We start from the raw sequence: 16,344 nt of genomic DNA, 5'->3' as shown, positions 1-16,344 counted from the left end.
CTCCATACTGTGCAATGTAGATATGGTATCAGTTTATAATGCCAATGTATTTGGCTATATACCATATGGAATGAATGATTAACATAATGACACTAATTGTATTTACATGGAACCCCAAAAGTACAATAGCGTAAGCATTGTAAAAATAAATAAAAATAAAAAGACATGGTACTACCTTGGTGCTATTTTTTTTAATTAATAATATTTTATTGTACTGTAAATGACTTGAGTCAGTGACTTGGCTCTCAATTGAACATATACATCCTATAACCCTTACGCAAAGAAAATATATTTCTTAATATGAATGATCAATATATTAAATTAAAAACTCAGACATACCAGAAAACCTTTTAAATTCCAAAATAATAGAACAATAAACACTAACCGATCCCCCCCCCCCCCCCCTGTATTAATATTGAGCAAAACACATGAAATAACAATTATTTATAACATTTACTCTCCTTTAACAGTCAGAAGCAAAGTATGCTGAGAACAAGAAATCTGTTGTAACCACTGATTGCAACTCATTCCGTGAATGTGTTTATATACGTGTACATTCACAAACATCTATGTGCAATAAATGTACATATCAAAGGATACAACTTTATGAAGATTATGTAATGCTATTTGTGTCTTCATTTCTAAATATTTATATATGTATATAGCCATACAATGCATATACTATTGCTTGCAGTGTATTGAAAAATATAAAGCAGTAGTTTCCCATATATGGAAATGTATTATGTAATCTATCGCATTCAATTTTGCAGTATATCCCCATATAATTGTTACATAAGGGAATATCAGTCAATATAGTGTCCGAAACACTTTAGCTCTGTGAACCGATTAACTGCTATTCATTTTTTTTGTTTGTGAGGAGCAAATGCAGTTCAGCCTCTCCGCTACCATTGCACACAGCCACACAGGATTTCATATTTGATAAGACAAGCTCCTCCGTTATGTAACAGGCTCATGAGAGAGAGAAACACAGCAGATAACATATTAAAGCAGGCCAACTGTTTGCGTCAAACCACGGCACTGCTGCGCTTAATGAAATCATGTGTGTGTTCGACCCTGTCAGCACAAAACATGATGAAGAGAGGCAGAGAGGTTGATGAAGAGACGGTAAATTACTGAGATGAGCTGGCCTGCGTTTCACAAAAGCATCGAAAGCCAATGTTCTCAATCATTTACTTTCGAGGAGAGTGATGGTATCAGACTGTTATGCAATTTTTTAGATATATCATAGTACTAAATGATTACTATATTCTCACACACAGGTATTTGCATGTACCATGTGACATTTTGTTGGTCACTTGATTTATATTCAGTGTTGCACTGAAAATGAGTGGAATCTCATTGCTTCTTAGCTTATTAATAATGTGGAGTACATCTTTCTCTGTAGTGTTCATTAATGATACTCCATATACTTACTTTTTCCTCTAAAGCACTCAGAAATATGTGTTAAAAAAAAGAGACACGTTGACAGGCTCAGTAACTGAATGCATTGAGTTAGCAGTCAACAACATTCTTGAGTTCCTATACCTCATCACATTGTCAAGACATCACATTCCAGTACGATCTAACGAAACCATGACACAAATACACATGTGATTTGCATCTGTAGGGTAATTTTTTTTTCTGCAAAGTTCAAACACTATCAAAACATTGCTCTGTTTGTTAGAGAATCAGCCTGACACAGCAACAGCTCAACCAATAGCGTGAGTTTAGGGGCGGGACTATCTGTTTGGGTGACCAATGGCAGATAAGGGGGAGTGTTTAGGAAAACTGTTTGAAAAAGTCATTCATTTTACAATTCTGTTTGTTGACTCTCGGGGTGTAAATGAAACACTTCACGTCTAAAGTGAACATGAAACCCATAGAGTCCATATTTAGGCAGCTTTTTATCGGATGGTTTTAGCAAACTCGCTTTCGGTCTGGCTTCATTCTGGTAAGTAACACCTGCTTTTCATGATCCAATCAAATCCTGATGGATAAAATCAAGTCCTGCCTTCATTTTGTCTCCTTACAGAAGTCACTGAAAATCTCCACTAGCTTCCATGATGAACAGAATGAGATTTACAACACTGAGAGCAAGCAGACAGATGGACGCACAGTCATCAAAATATCGAGAACATTCCAGTCCTCATACCCCTCTCACTCCCACAAATACACACACACACAACACAAATACACACAGGTACCACCCAGCACATTCCACAAGCACATCTCTCCCTACCACCCGTCTCTCTCTCTCTCTGTCTCTCTCTCTCTCTCTCTCTCTCTCTCTCTCTCTCTCTCTCTCTCTCTGTCTCTCTCTCTCTGGATACATTCCACCTGTGCATTGAGATGGTCAGCAAGAGGGCATCATGTCCTGTGCCAGCGATGCTATCAGCTGTTCACCTCTGTCTCTCAAAGCCTGTCCTGAGCCCTGCCCTTACGGCCAAAGCAAATCTCACTCGTACAGTCACGGGGAAATCTCATTCATGTTTGGACATAAGGTGCATGATTTTGAAACACAATATCAACAATTGACAGCATCTTAAATGCAAACACAGTTATGTGCATTTATCAGTTAATGAAATCAGAGTTGACTGGTCGTCAGAAAGATCTTTTTAAAGGCCTTATAATTATTAAATTACATTTAATATTTTAAAAATGCCAATATATTTTAAAATGAATTTATACATTAAACGTAACATGAAATATAGGCCCACTATAAAGTCAAGTAAAATGTTAAAACTATTATCGTCCAACTCTAATCTACTAAATGTCACGAAGGTATTTAGATATACAAGCGCTATACAAATAAAATCAGAGAATTGTATGAATTATAAATATTTTAAATACAAGTTACCGTTAAGTCATTTACACTCTTTCTATGTTATTAACCTGAACAAATATGAAATGCAAAAAAAAAAAAAAAAAAAAAAACTGTCAATGTTATATCTGTAATTTACTGATTTTAGGTGTTTTGGTATTGGTATTCTATTCTATTTATTCTTTATTTATTTTTTGTTTTATTTCGAATAAAATAAAATATAAAAATACAATAAGTTGGAACATACAGAAAGAAAAAAACAATATCTATAAAGTATTACTGTATAACAATAATTACAATATGTTCGAAAAGGAGCGGGACGAAGCAGAAGCTTGTTATGAATATTATTAGAAATATTTTCATATCTTGTAATGGAATTGAACTTTGCTGCTTCATAGACTCTTAAAGTTTGTTACTGATAATTTCTGCTAGAAACATTTATATGAACATTTGTAGATTAGTAATTTAATATCATGGCGACGAGACGCTGTGTTCTGAAGTGCGACTCAAAAGCCAACTTTTTTCATCTGCCCAAGGAGGAGCATTTGAAGACTAAGTGGCTACAATTCATATATACAACTATACCACAGAAGTATAGTCCGAGCCTTGTGCTTTGTTCGCGCCATTTTGAAGACGATTGCTTTTTAAATGCAATCAAATTTGGATTCGCGAGCCGGCTGATATTGAAGGAAGGTTCCTTTCTAAGTGTATTTGCATCAGCTTCCTCCTCCGTATCACAACCTGAACCTGTAAGTGTTATTAATAATTGTTGCTTTTATGTTTTATGTAGCATGCTTAATTATAATTTTGTTTGTTGTGTAAGCACCGTTTAGCTTCTAGGTCTTCAATGGCAATTGTATTGAGATATGTGTTTGTCGTTGTTTTCGGAGTTGTCTTAAAGAATAGAATAATACCTCGTAGGCCTAACTGCATTTTTTTTTTTTTTGTAAAAACGTTATGTTTATGCATCGGGCTAATGCAAACAAAGACTGATTGTGCTTTTACAATATGAACTCTGGGCTATGCACGCTAACATAACATTAAATTCTTTATCTTATTTTTAGTTTTTTACTACAAACTACAAAGCAGTGGACTATAATCATTATTATAACACGATTTAATTGATAAAAGCATCATTGTACTCCGTGTTAAACAATAAGTATTATCTCTGTAAACACTGCTGGGTCATCTGACCAATCAATGCAGATTAGCGTCGCGCAAAGGCGGGGTTTGGAAAAATGAGTCGTTGAACGAATCATTTGGGAGTCGGTGAGCAAATCAGGTAAAAAATAAATGCATATTATACGAAAACAAAAGTGTTTTTTGACATTGCATGCACTTAAAACTGTTGTTGGGGACTCCCTAAACAACATTAGGAACATTTTAAATGTCATAATAGGTGCCCTTTATAAAGAACACACATTTTAGGTGTTCTTATACAATAGTATTTTATGGATTTGTGCAATGTGCAATTTTATAGTTACACAATTTTATACACAAATAAATAGTGAAAATAACATTGGTTTCAAAATCCACCAATGGGATCACATCACCAGTAGCCTACGCTTACGCTATATTGGAAGTTGTAAGAAACTGAATTTAAACTCTCTCTAGTTTACTTAAAAAAATAAATTAAAAAACTTCCTAAATGTTTGTCTAGTCCTAGGGTGCGTTTCCCGTACAACTATATAGCTCACTGCTTAACTAGCCTACCATACGATGCATCGTTGGAGAAATCAACTAGTAGGCTAGTAGTCACGAGACTGTTTCCCGAAACCTTTTGTTGCAAAGTATCGTTCATCCACGTTAGTTTATGACGTTTCGCACGTGGTGGACTAATAACTTATTTGAATTAATCTGTTTGAGATAGAATTAACGCTAGATATTGTCATACAAGTTACAGACATGGCATGTGAAGAGAAGACCATTTCAAATTTTTCGCAGTTATTTTGCTTTATTACCAGACTCAATATTTGGCTCGTTCTTACATCGTAGAGCACGTTCGCACATGCGCAGTCTTCAAAAACGGTGCACATCTCTTGACAAACTAAAATACGTAAATTACAGTTGTATGTATAAACAAGTATCACACTGTTAACGTCAGCTTACTTATTTTGCTAATGATAAGACTTTATTCAGTCTACAACCCATGTTTGCTATCTTAACTTCACGCCAACCACACAGTTCCCCATGTTGTTTGTGAACGTTCGTTGGAACGATGGTTTCGGGAAACACCAAATCGTTGAACTATGCTGGGGTGCGTTTCCCGAAAGCATCGTTGGCCAACTTTGGTCGCAATTTCCGTCGTTACTAACATAGTCCAACGATTCGGTGTTTCCCGAAACCATAGTTCAAACGAACATTCGCAAACTGCATCGCAAACTTGTGTGGTTGGAACGACAGCTCTTGACCTGTGGTTAGAAGCATCGTTCCTTGTTAGTTTGTAGTGTCGACGTCATTGATTTCGCAGCAGCTGGGATGTGTTCTATTCAGAGCTATCGACCCTATAGCCTATTTCTTTCGAAGCTTTCACCATCCACTTTAAGTGATTTGGATGACTTAAAGTCGAGGTGCTCAGGTTTTACACAATTTGCTTTCTTTATTACAAATTATTTTAAACGATATAATAGCGTGACGATCGCATTATTCTCCCTTCGAAGTGCCCTCCGAAAGGATTATTTATGCCGGTTGGGACGCAGCCTTGGTTTCGTTTGTGCGAAGAAACGGTGAGTGTGCAAGTGAGTAGCTTTGTTAAAAAAATTCCCAAAGACAAATTGTCATATAACAATATTTTACTAAAATACTTTTAGGGGTTTACCCTTAAATATTAAATTGTATCTGTAGCCTATGTAGCCTACACGTACGCAACATATGCAGTGCTTAGCGCTAAGGAAACGTAGGTTTTACATACGTTACCATAGGCTATTTCAAATATTACACACTGAAAAAACTGTATTTTTTTTATATATAGTCAATGAATGAAGTTTTTTTTTTTTTTTACAAATAAACAGTTTTGTGTAGTAGCCTATAGGCTAATATTCTCATGGCGTTATAAGAAACAAATACATAGCCTATTTATTGTTTGCAAAAGTAAGTGAAGTCTGCTGGGGGGAAACATAGGCAAATAAACATTATTTATTAACACAAGTTATGTCAGATTAAATGAAACACAGTAGCCTATCCAAACTGTAAAATAAAAGTCTACCATCCAAACATATTCTGAATTAAAAGTTCTCTGACTTCTGCTCCTGCAGGATGCATTCTGCCTTGATGTGGGTTCAAAGGATCATCATCATCATCAGAAACAGCATCTTCCTCACCATCAGCTCCAACGGCACCAACTTCCTCCTCAGGAAGCTGGACATTTTCCCTAACTGCAATGTTGTGGAGAATTGCAGTAACCACAATAACAGAACAGCTTTTGGTGGGGTTTAGCTTCAGGCCACCACTGGACTTGCTGATGCAGCGAAAACGTTGTTTCCACAGTCCTATAGTCCTCTCCACTATAGAGCGTGTCCTTCCATGGGCCTGATTAAACCTTTCCTCTGCAATGGTGGCTGGATGCTGCACAGGTGTCAAGAGGTAGGGGCGAAGAGGATATCCACTGTCTCCCAGGAGCCAGCTATCACCAAAGCCACCTTCTTCAGCCATTTGGCAAATTGCAGAATTGGCCCATGCAAAAGAGTCATGTGTGCTTCCTGGCCATTTTGCCACAATGTCAGTGAACATTCCCTGGTGATCACACACTACTTGAACATTAATGGCTGGATAGCCCTTCCTGCAAATGTACAAGGGCTCATTTACCTTAGGGCTTAATACTGGGATTAGGGTGCCATCAATGATGCCAATCACTCTGGGGATGTTGTCAATATCATAGAATTGCTGATTGGCCAGCTGTATTTCCTCAGGAGTTTTGGGGAAAACCAGGATGCTTTTCATCAGCTGTAACAGCAAAGGTGTTACTGTTGTCACAGTTTTGCTGACTGAAGACTTGCTGAGCCCCAGGCCATCACCCACCACCTCCATAAAACTTCCAACAGCAAAATAACGCAGTGTAGCTAACAACTGCACCTCTGGACTTAAGGCGTAGTTTCTTCTTGTTGCCCTCTGAAGGTGTGGTTTCACTATCTGAAATAATTCAAGGATCTTGGTCCTTGGAAGACGGAATTTTCTTAAAATTGCATCATCAGATAGTGAGTCAAGAGGGGTAAAATTTGTCCTTATGTGGGCATTTATATAAACTGATTGACTTCTCAGTCGCCTTCTGTGCTCCAGCTGTAAGAATCTTTGTAAAGCTGCCATTGTTGAGCACTTGAAACACACACTGTTTTATTAGGAGAGGCATTAGTACACCTGTTTTTGATGCACCAGAGTTAATAGAAACACCTTAGCTAATAATCATTCTAAATTAATTTAATTAATTTCATTACTACAATTAATTATTAACATCTTTGATGTGTTATAGTAATAAGGTACAACATTAATATATTGTATATGTTGATTTGTTTTAAAATAGGCTGTCATTCTGTCATTTCATATTTTTCATTCTTCTCTTAAGAATGGTCTAAGTACTTAAGAGTGTTTTGTGTTATGTTTGGCTTATATTGTCATTGATGATATTAATGTTGTGAATTAACAAAATTCTCATTTAATTTATGGTTTGTGATGGTGGCTCACCACTTCAAAATAAAAGTTCCATTCCATTTGTTTCATTATCAGGCTTGGTCACATTATTCAGGTATTTAATAAAGGATGACATGGCATGGTAAACATGCTTCAGCTTCACGCAGTAATGCCTGCATTTTTATATGGCATTAATATACTACTTTGAGTCAAGTTACAATAGTATGCTCTTTTCCTCATATTAAACTGAATGCCCAGTGTATTAGAAAAGCACTTGAAATACATATTACAAAAGAGTATATTTGCCATAATTGTATTTATTTATGTGTATTTCAGTTCAACAAATTGAATGCCATACACCACACAGCTTCACCAGAGCCCCATTTGCCAGAACCACATGTTTCCACCTCCCACGACAAGGACGAGGGGTTGGATTTGAGAGGCATGATGGCCAACAATGTAGAAAAAACAGAAAAAAACAGAGGGTTACATCTGTGGATCTGAAAAAAAAAGGAAAAACAGATTACATGGCTGTCAGCCACACATGATTTGACTTTCCATACTGAGTAAATACAATTTTCACTTACTGTCAGTTGGTAGAAACATAGTTAAAGAGGGCTTGCTGGCTTGTTGTTGCAGGAGTTCCAATTTAGCCCTCCTATAGGCCATAACCTCCTGATGATGTTGGCCTTGCTGCTCCTTCATGGCTCTCAGTTCTCTTCTGATTCCCTGGAGTTCAGATAATTTCTTCTTCTCCGACTGAAGCAGCTTCTCACTGCAGCCACAACGTCCCCTGTTTCTCCTTTGGCGGGAGATTAATGGCTGGTTTTCTGGAATGCCAGAACGACGTTGCCCAGCACATGAGGAGGCCTCAGACTGAGGGGAGTCAGGAGAAGGGAGCAATAGCCCAAGACCAGGACTCATTGCAGATGTTTCAGGGCCAGGGTGGAGGGGGCCTGATGTTCCAGGGCCAGGGTGGAGGGAGCCTGATGTTTCAGGGCCAGGGTGGAGGGGGCCTGATGTTTCAGGGCCAGGGTGGAGGGAGCCTGATGTTTCAGGGCCAGGGTGGAGGGAGCCTGATGTTTCAGGGCCAGGGTGGAGGGAGCCTGATGTTCCAGGGCTCAACTTTGAATTCAAAGGCCTAGTTGACGCACATGCATCTATGCCTCCAGGGATCCCTTCCAATGCCTCAGGTCCTAGGATGGCCAAAACTTTCTCTTCCTCTGCAGTCAGAGGAGGAACGGAGTTGATACCCCCACCAGTCTTCTTTGCTTCCCTTCTACGTGCTGCAGCCCTCCGTTTGGTCACACTTGCGAAGTCCGTCCACTTTTTTCTGACTTCTTCTGGGCTTCGCTCATAACCATAGCCAGCTGCATTTATTTTTTGGGTGATTTCTGCCCAGGATTTTTTTTTATCAGCATTCGTTACACAATTTTTCAGCTTTGAAAATAGCTGGATTTTATTAGACTCCACTTCCTCCAAAAGAACTGTAACTTCATTTTTTGAAAATTGTGGTTTTCGCGTCATTTTCAGACAGGTCATATGAACACATAGCTGTATGGCAAGGGGACTTAAATAGGTAGGCTAATTATCTTAAGCAAAATATGCAACAGGTGTCCACAATAGTATAACAATCACAGTGTTTTTCAAACCCATCATTTATTTTCATTTTAATTGTGCTGATCTATCAATATTCAATAAGAAATTAATACATTTGTGAAATTAATAGTTATAGATTTTGGGATCAGAGAAGATAACATTGTGTTTATATATGTATTTTATTGTGCAAAGTAAGAATGTTGAATTGTTAACGTAATTACTCCACATCGTCACTAAGAAAGCGCAGTCGAAAAGAGAAAAGAACCAAATTTACAGCAGGTGGCGATATGTGCTCATAGCACCAGTCCGCCATTAGATCAAAGAAGAAGAAGAAGAACGTCATAATGAATGCTCCAACAATGTGGTTCAAACCATGGATCTGCGACACAGGTACCATGGTTTCGGGAAACAGTAGTGACTAGCTAGTTGATTTCTTTAAAGATGCATCTTACTATGATAGTTAAACCAGCGAGTTGCGTCGTTGTACGGGAAACGCACCCCTGGGGTGCGTTTCCCAAAAGCATCGTTAGGCAACTATGGTCGCAAGGTTCCGTCGTTATCAGCGGTGTTTCCCCGAAACCATCGTTCCAACGAACGTTCGCAAACAAACAGCAATTTTATACACACATAAATAGCAAAAATACCATGGGTTCCAAAATCCACCAATGGGATCACAGGAATCATCAGTAGGCTATTTTGGAAGTTGTAAGAAACTACATTTAAAATCTCTCTAGCATACTTAAAAAAACATTAAAAAAAACATCACAAATGTTTGTCTGGTCCTGGGGTGCGTTTCCCGAAAGCATCGTTAGCCAACTATGGTCGCAAGTTCCGTCGTTAGCATAGTTCAACGATTTGGTGTTTTCCGAAACCATCGTTCCAACGAACGTTCGCAAACAGTAACCTACTTGTGTGGTTGAAACGACAGCTGTAAGCACAGTTTCAGTTCAAATAAATCCTTATTTATAACTAAATAAGTAAGCTGATTTGCTTCACAGTCCGTCACTTGTCATTTATTTAGAATACATACAAATGTAATTTACGTCTTATAGTTTGTCAAGAGATATAAATAGCACATTTTTTGAAGTCTGCGCATGTGCGAACGTGCTCTACGAGGTAAGAACGAGCCAAATTTTGAATCTGGTAATAAAGCAAAATAACTGAGAAAAAATAGAAATGGCCTCCACATGCCATGTCTGTAACTTATATGACAAAATCTAGCGTTAATTCTATCTCTAACAGATTCATTAAAATAAGTTATTAGTCCACCACGTGCGAGACGTCAGTGGTTGAACGATACTTTGCGACATACGGTTTCAGGAAACAGTCGTGACTAGTCGATTTCTCCGACGCTGCGTCGTACTATGGTAGTTAAGCAGCGAGCTATAGTTGTAGGCCTACGGGAAACGCACCCCTGGTCATTAAATTTATCGCAAAATTCTTGGCTTGAGATTTACATAGGCTAGGCTACTTTAAATGAGTTGGAAACAACCATGATTGAGAATGCGAGAACGGTTTACAAAAGCTTTCAGAGACCATGTCTCAAATTACATCAGTGAGGTCTATCCTTACCTGTTTTCTTAGAAATAAGAATACAGAATATGATGATTGGATTATATGAATATGTGATTTTGTTCCATATTTGTTAAGGGCCTGCAACCCCTTTATGAATCCTGTCTGATCCTGAGGTTGTGATATTATGAAAATGTTGCGAATTAGCTATTAGTTGAAGATAAGGTGGTAGAATATAACAAAATATGCAATGTTAAATTTATTTTATAGTTGTGCTGTATTATACACAAATGAAATAGCAAAGATACATTGGTTCCTAGATCCACCAATGGGATCACATGCATCACCAGTACGCTATTGAAGTTGTAAGAAACTGAATTTAAACTCTCTCTAGCTTACTTAAAGAAAAAAGAAAAAAAAAACTTCCTAAATGTTTGTCTGGTCCCGGTCATTAAATTTAGCGCAAAACTCGTGACTTGATGTTTAAATACTTTAATGAGTTGGAAACAACCATGATTGAGAATGCGAGAACGGTTTACAACACTTTTCAGAGATCATTTCCAAAAGTCACATCAGTGAGGTCTATCCTTACCTGTTTTCTTAGAAAAAAGATTACAGGAAATGATGATTGGGTTTTATGAAAATGTGATTATATTCCATGTTTGTTAAGGGCTGCAACCCCTTTATGAATCCTGTCTGATCTTGAGGTTATTCTATTCGTTAAAAAAAAAAAAAAAAAGTTTAGTTGTTGAAAATCTGGTGATAGAATTAAAAAAAATGTGCAATGCTATATTTATTTTATAGGTGTGCAGTAATATCCACAAATAAATAGCAAAAATACCATGGGTTCCAAAATCCTCCAATGGGATCACAGCAATCACCAGTATGCTATTTTGGAAGTTGTAAGAAACTAAATTTAAAATCTTTCTAGCATACTTAAAAATAAAACATAAACCTTCACAAATGTTTGTCTGCTCCTGGTCATTAAATCATAAAATTTATCGCAAAATTCTTGGATAGAGATTTAAATACTTTAAATGAGTTGGAAACAACCATGATTGAGAATGCGAGAACGGTTTACAAAAGCTTCCAGAGACCATTTACATTCACATCAGTGAGGTCTATCCTTACCTGTTATCTTAGAAATAAGATTACAGAATATGATGATTGGATTTTATGAATATGTGATTATATTCCATATTTGTTAAGGGCTTGCAACCCCTTAATGAATCCTGTCTGATCCTAAATTTATTATATTTGTTAAAAAGATAATGCAATTGATTTACTATTATTGTTCACTGATAAAAATTATTTTGTGGTGAAGTATACTACAGAAAAAAAACTATGTAATTTACATGGATAAGCTTTTTCATGGAAAAATGGAGTAAATTCTATATTAGTGTTCAATTCAACCGTGTAGAAATGAAAGCCTAAGAAGCAATGTTATAAAATGAAGTGAAATTACTCAACTTTTCTGATACTGGTGTTCCCATCATGCACTGGGCCTTGAATAATTAATGAGGTTGATTGTTCACTTTTTCCTCGCTGTATTTACACTGTTTTATCATTGCTTTTGTTGTTAGGTTTAGTAACTTGACATTTTGTGACATTTGGAGTTAATTTTCTACTCAAAATGACACATTCAAACACAAAAACGATCCATCAAATGTTACCGTCATTTTGTATTGTCTACCAAGTATTGTGGTCTCTGCCTTAACACATGACTTGTAAAATGTATATCTATTGTATAAATACTTCAATATTTCTAGATAAAATAAACACTTAAAAAGTGTGGTGTGATTCAATGTTATAATGTCTGAGTGAAATTTATTACAAAGGAATTTTACAACAAATCAGAAATTACTCAATCTTTCACTAGCTAAGTAAATATAACTTATTTTCTTTATTACTGTCACTTAACTTAGCTAAGTAGAGTTTAATTATATATAAATATACATTTGTGCAAAAACATGCCAAAGAAAAATTAAGTAAATTTGACTAATTGTTTTTTTTTTTTCAGTGTTCAAAACGTGGTGGTAAAATACCATTGGTTCCAAAATCCGCCAATGGGATCACAGGAATCACCAGTACGATATTTTGGAAGTTGTAAGAAACTAAATTTAAAATCTTTCTAGCATACTTAAAAAAAAAAAAAAAAAAAACTTCACAAATGTTTGTCTGGTCCTGGTCATTAAATTTATCGCAAAATTCTTGGATTGAGATTTAAATACTTTAAATGAGTTGGAAAAAACCATGATTGAGAATGCGAGAACGGTTTACAAAAGCTTGCAGAGACCATGTCTGAAGTTACATCAGTGAGGTCTATCCTTACCTGTTATCTTAGAAATAAGAATACAGAATATGATGATTGGATTATATGAATATGTGATTATATTCCATATTTGTTAAGGGCTGCAACCCCTTTATGAATCCTGTCTGAACTTCAGGTTATTACAGCTAATCAAAGAATAATACTGTAAATGTTCTGCTTTGTAATTGTTAGAAACATGTTGGTAGATAATGTGTATATATTAAAACATAACTTGGTACCTTAAAATTAATATATAATAAAAGGGTGTGCAACAATTCATGCATGTTTTAAATGCTGTCAAATACTCTACATATGAAAATGTGTTAGAACCAAAGTTTACCTAATATACTAATGAGATCACAATAGCATTTAATGGAGTCTTTTGGCTGTATTATAAATCTACAAGAACAAGCCGTTTTCTTTGAGAAATCATGTTGCAAACATCAGATCAAGACGGAGCAGATGAAGCCATGTGATGATTCTGGAAGATGAAAATATGGACGGGTGTTGGTTTTTCTAGCACTGTAAGATTATCACGTTTTTGCCAGACTACGTGTGCATCTTCAATGAAATGGCTGTTTTGTGTGTGCCGAGCTGCTGTAGAGAACGCAGGTCATGCTAGTTGTAGCGTGGAGGAGGAACTGTTTAATAATTCAGTGGCTGTCATTCAGAGCAGCCATCAGCCATTTTACCCACAGTTCATTCAGGGGAGTCTGTTTGTTCCCTTAACCTCTGTTGACAGATCACCTGGTCTGGACATGTCGCAAATATCATTACTAACAATGTTAGAAATTGGCCGATCGTGAGAAAACAGCGTACAATACAACCAATTAGCTTCGAAAGGTTAGCATTAGCAGAGTGACAAACAAGCTATTAAGCGAATCTTAATCATCGCAAAACATTGGCTAATGATTAAACTGAAATTTTCTTACCACAATAACATGGATTTTTCTACATACTGTAACTATGCAAAATAAACAATATGTCAACACATCCACATCAAAAGCTAATGATATTTTGGAAGCAATCCTAATGCGATAAAACTATAATAGGATAGACTGCTAAAATGTCTATTGTCCAATTTATTCTTGAAGACAATCAGAAATCGTAATCAATCTTAATATCAAACAAGAATCTTCGAGTATTTGATTTGCCGCCATCACTAAATGGTGACACCAACAATAAGCACCAATGTTGCATTTATCAATAAAAGCCATTATTTTCAGCTGATTCTGGCATGACCTCAGGTGCACAGACAGATTCCTGCTTTCCTCTTTTGAGATATTGACGGACAGTATCGATTGCTGAATCTTCATTGTGACGGGGCTGAATCTACACTCCAGGAAGCAGACAGGGACTTCTGGGTGTTTGGTTGAGTTTTTTGGTGCTTATTAGTATTCTGGGAGTGTGTGCATCTGTGTTAGCAGTTTTTAGTGCAGTGTCGTGGGAGGGGTGTGCCAGCAGCGGCGGTTATGCAACCAGAGCAGCATACGCAGCACACCGACTGCAGCGCCCGTGCATGCAACACACACACACATACACACTAATGCTCTCAAGCACAGGTCCTCCTCTGTCTTAACCACACATATTGGTTAGTATGTGTGTCGGTGTGTAGTAGTCCCATGTGATCCGATGCCCACTCGGATAATGTGAGTCATTGATGGAATCTGTGTTTATGTGTGCATGCAATCGTGAATTGCAACCTGCCCTATTCCACAACACGGTCAATACGGCCACACAAGAACAAGAACTGAAGTGCAAGTCCTGCATGAGGATGTGGGACTCAGAAATGCAGAAATATAACACACTAGTGTAACACACAAATGCACAGAGATGCACAAACCCACATGCTACAACAACAACAAAAAATCCCATTGACAAATAAAGAACAAGACTACTGAACACCTACACCTTTATAATCTTTGCACTCAAAAATATATTTAAGGTGTTCAGAAGTTTTGTTCTGTATTTGTCAATGTGATTTTTAGATTAATATCGATTACTAAATTATGTATATGAATCTAATAATAATATATATGCATATTTTTTTATTATTTATGAATTACAATACAATATTTAACATTTACACACATATGTACTGTATATATACTTTGTAGATTATATATTTATTATAATATGATATTATTATACTTTCATAAACCTATAACATCTAAAAAATGTAATGTTAAATATGTATACTATCATATACATATTTAATAAGATATTTAATTTGTATATATAGTATACGTATATAGTGTCAATAATTAAATTAAAGTCAAATGTATGTTTTAATGTTTTAACCTGGATCTATTAGGTTGCACCAATATTAGGCCAATATATTTTTATGTTGTTGAATTTGTAGGTATAAGGTAGAAATACCTCAAGGAAAAACTGCACATTCTTGTTTTACAATGTACAACATTTAAATAACATTTACAATTATATGCTCTCATGCAAAGGTTCAAACTCATTTAAGCATACTAGAATAATACAGCCTTTTTAAGCATGCTTACCTGTATAGTTGTCTCTAGTGCGTATTTAGTGGTGAGTCTCTGGATTTGGAGTGGTGTGGTCAATTCACAGGACCTTAACGTCTTTCTCACATGGGGACACAAAGTTCCTGTGATTCAGCTGCGGTCTCAGGCTACCTCGTCCCTCTGAGCAGCCAATCGCATCCGATGCTCCTGTTGCATGCGAGAGGACGGAGGAAAGACTTGTCTGCCTGTCTCCAAGAAGGATGGATGGAAGGGAGTAGGACGGGAAAGATGGAGGACGAGATGTCAGATGCGTCACAAAGCACCGTTCTGTTCTTCTTGTCCACGATGGGCTCTTTTTGTCCAGTGATGGTCCTGGTCCTTCACTCACTCATTCATTCATTCACCCAGTCAGCAGTTGTGTAAGAGGATTCGTGGCTCTCTGCGTCCGCTCTCCTCCTTTTTAAAGTTCTCACGCTCTGTCCGTCCTCTTCTTATTGGGAATTCTCACTTATATGCTATTTCTCTGCAATATCTTTCAGTGGAGCCATATGTCTTTCCCTGTCTCTCTCTCTCTTTCTCTCTCTCTCTCTCTCTCTTACAAACACTCATACACACCCGCACACACACTCTCTGACTCACAAGTGCATGCTTTGCCTCTGTTTCTGTGAGTATCTCGACTCTTCCTCCTCACAGACTCCCTCTCTTTCTCTATCTTTCTCTGCTGCAGTGCCTCTGCAGGCTGGATCACGTTTTCACCAGAAAAAAAACAACAGCCAATCAGAGACCCCAACTCATCCCCCCTCCCTTTGCAAGCTCTCTTTCTCTCAGTCTCCATCCATCTCTTTGTTTTACTCTGACTCTCTGCCTCAAACAGGGTACAGATGCAACTACACACACGCGGTCATAGAGCATTTGTGTTGAGATGCAATACAAAAACATACAATACAAATTATGACAATGAAAGGCTGATAGTTAGCTCATAATATTTCATTAAAAGTGGT

General features: G+C 37.0%; 2 protein-coding genes across 2 annotated transcripts in view; both read right to left on the bottom strand.

Moving 5' to 3' along the window:
- Positions 1-16,053, bottom strand: part of rnf208 (ring finger protein 208) — a 31,208-nt gene extending 15,155 nt beyond the window's left edge. The window contains exon 1 of the mRNA XM_079598823.1: positions 15,380-16,053. The gene's annotated coding sequence lies outside the window, so the exon portion shown is untranslated. The remainder of the gene's footprint in view (positions 1-15,379) is intronic.
- LOC306991457 (putative nuclease HARBI1) lies at positions 6,023-7,123 on the bottom strand (the record flags this gene model as incomplete). The annotated part of the gene is made up of 1 exon (XM_079599311.1): positions 6,023-7,123. One exon carries the CDS (start codon positions 7,121-7,123, stop codon positions 6,023-6,025), a length of 1,101 nt encoding a protein of 366 aa, XP_079455437.1.
- Positions 16,054-16,344: the final 291 nt, after the last annotated feature.

This window comes from Phoxinus phoxinus (assembly GCF_949152265.1).
Source record: "Phoxinus phoxinus genome assembly, chromosome: 23".
NCBI classification, from domain to species: domain Eukaryota; kingdom Metazoa; phylum Chordata; class Actinopteri; order Cypriniformes; family Leuciscidae; genus Phoxinus; species Phoxinus phoxinus.
The sequence above is the reverse complement of the archived record's forward strand: the minus strand, read 5'-3'. Positions and strand labels throughout refer to the sequence as shown.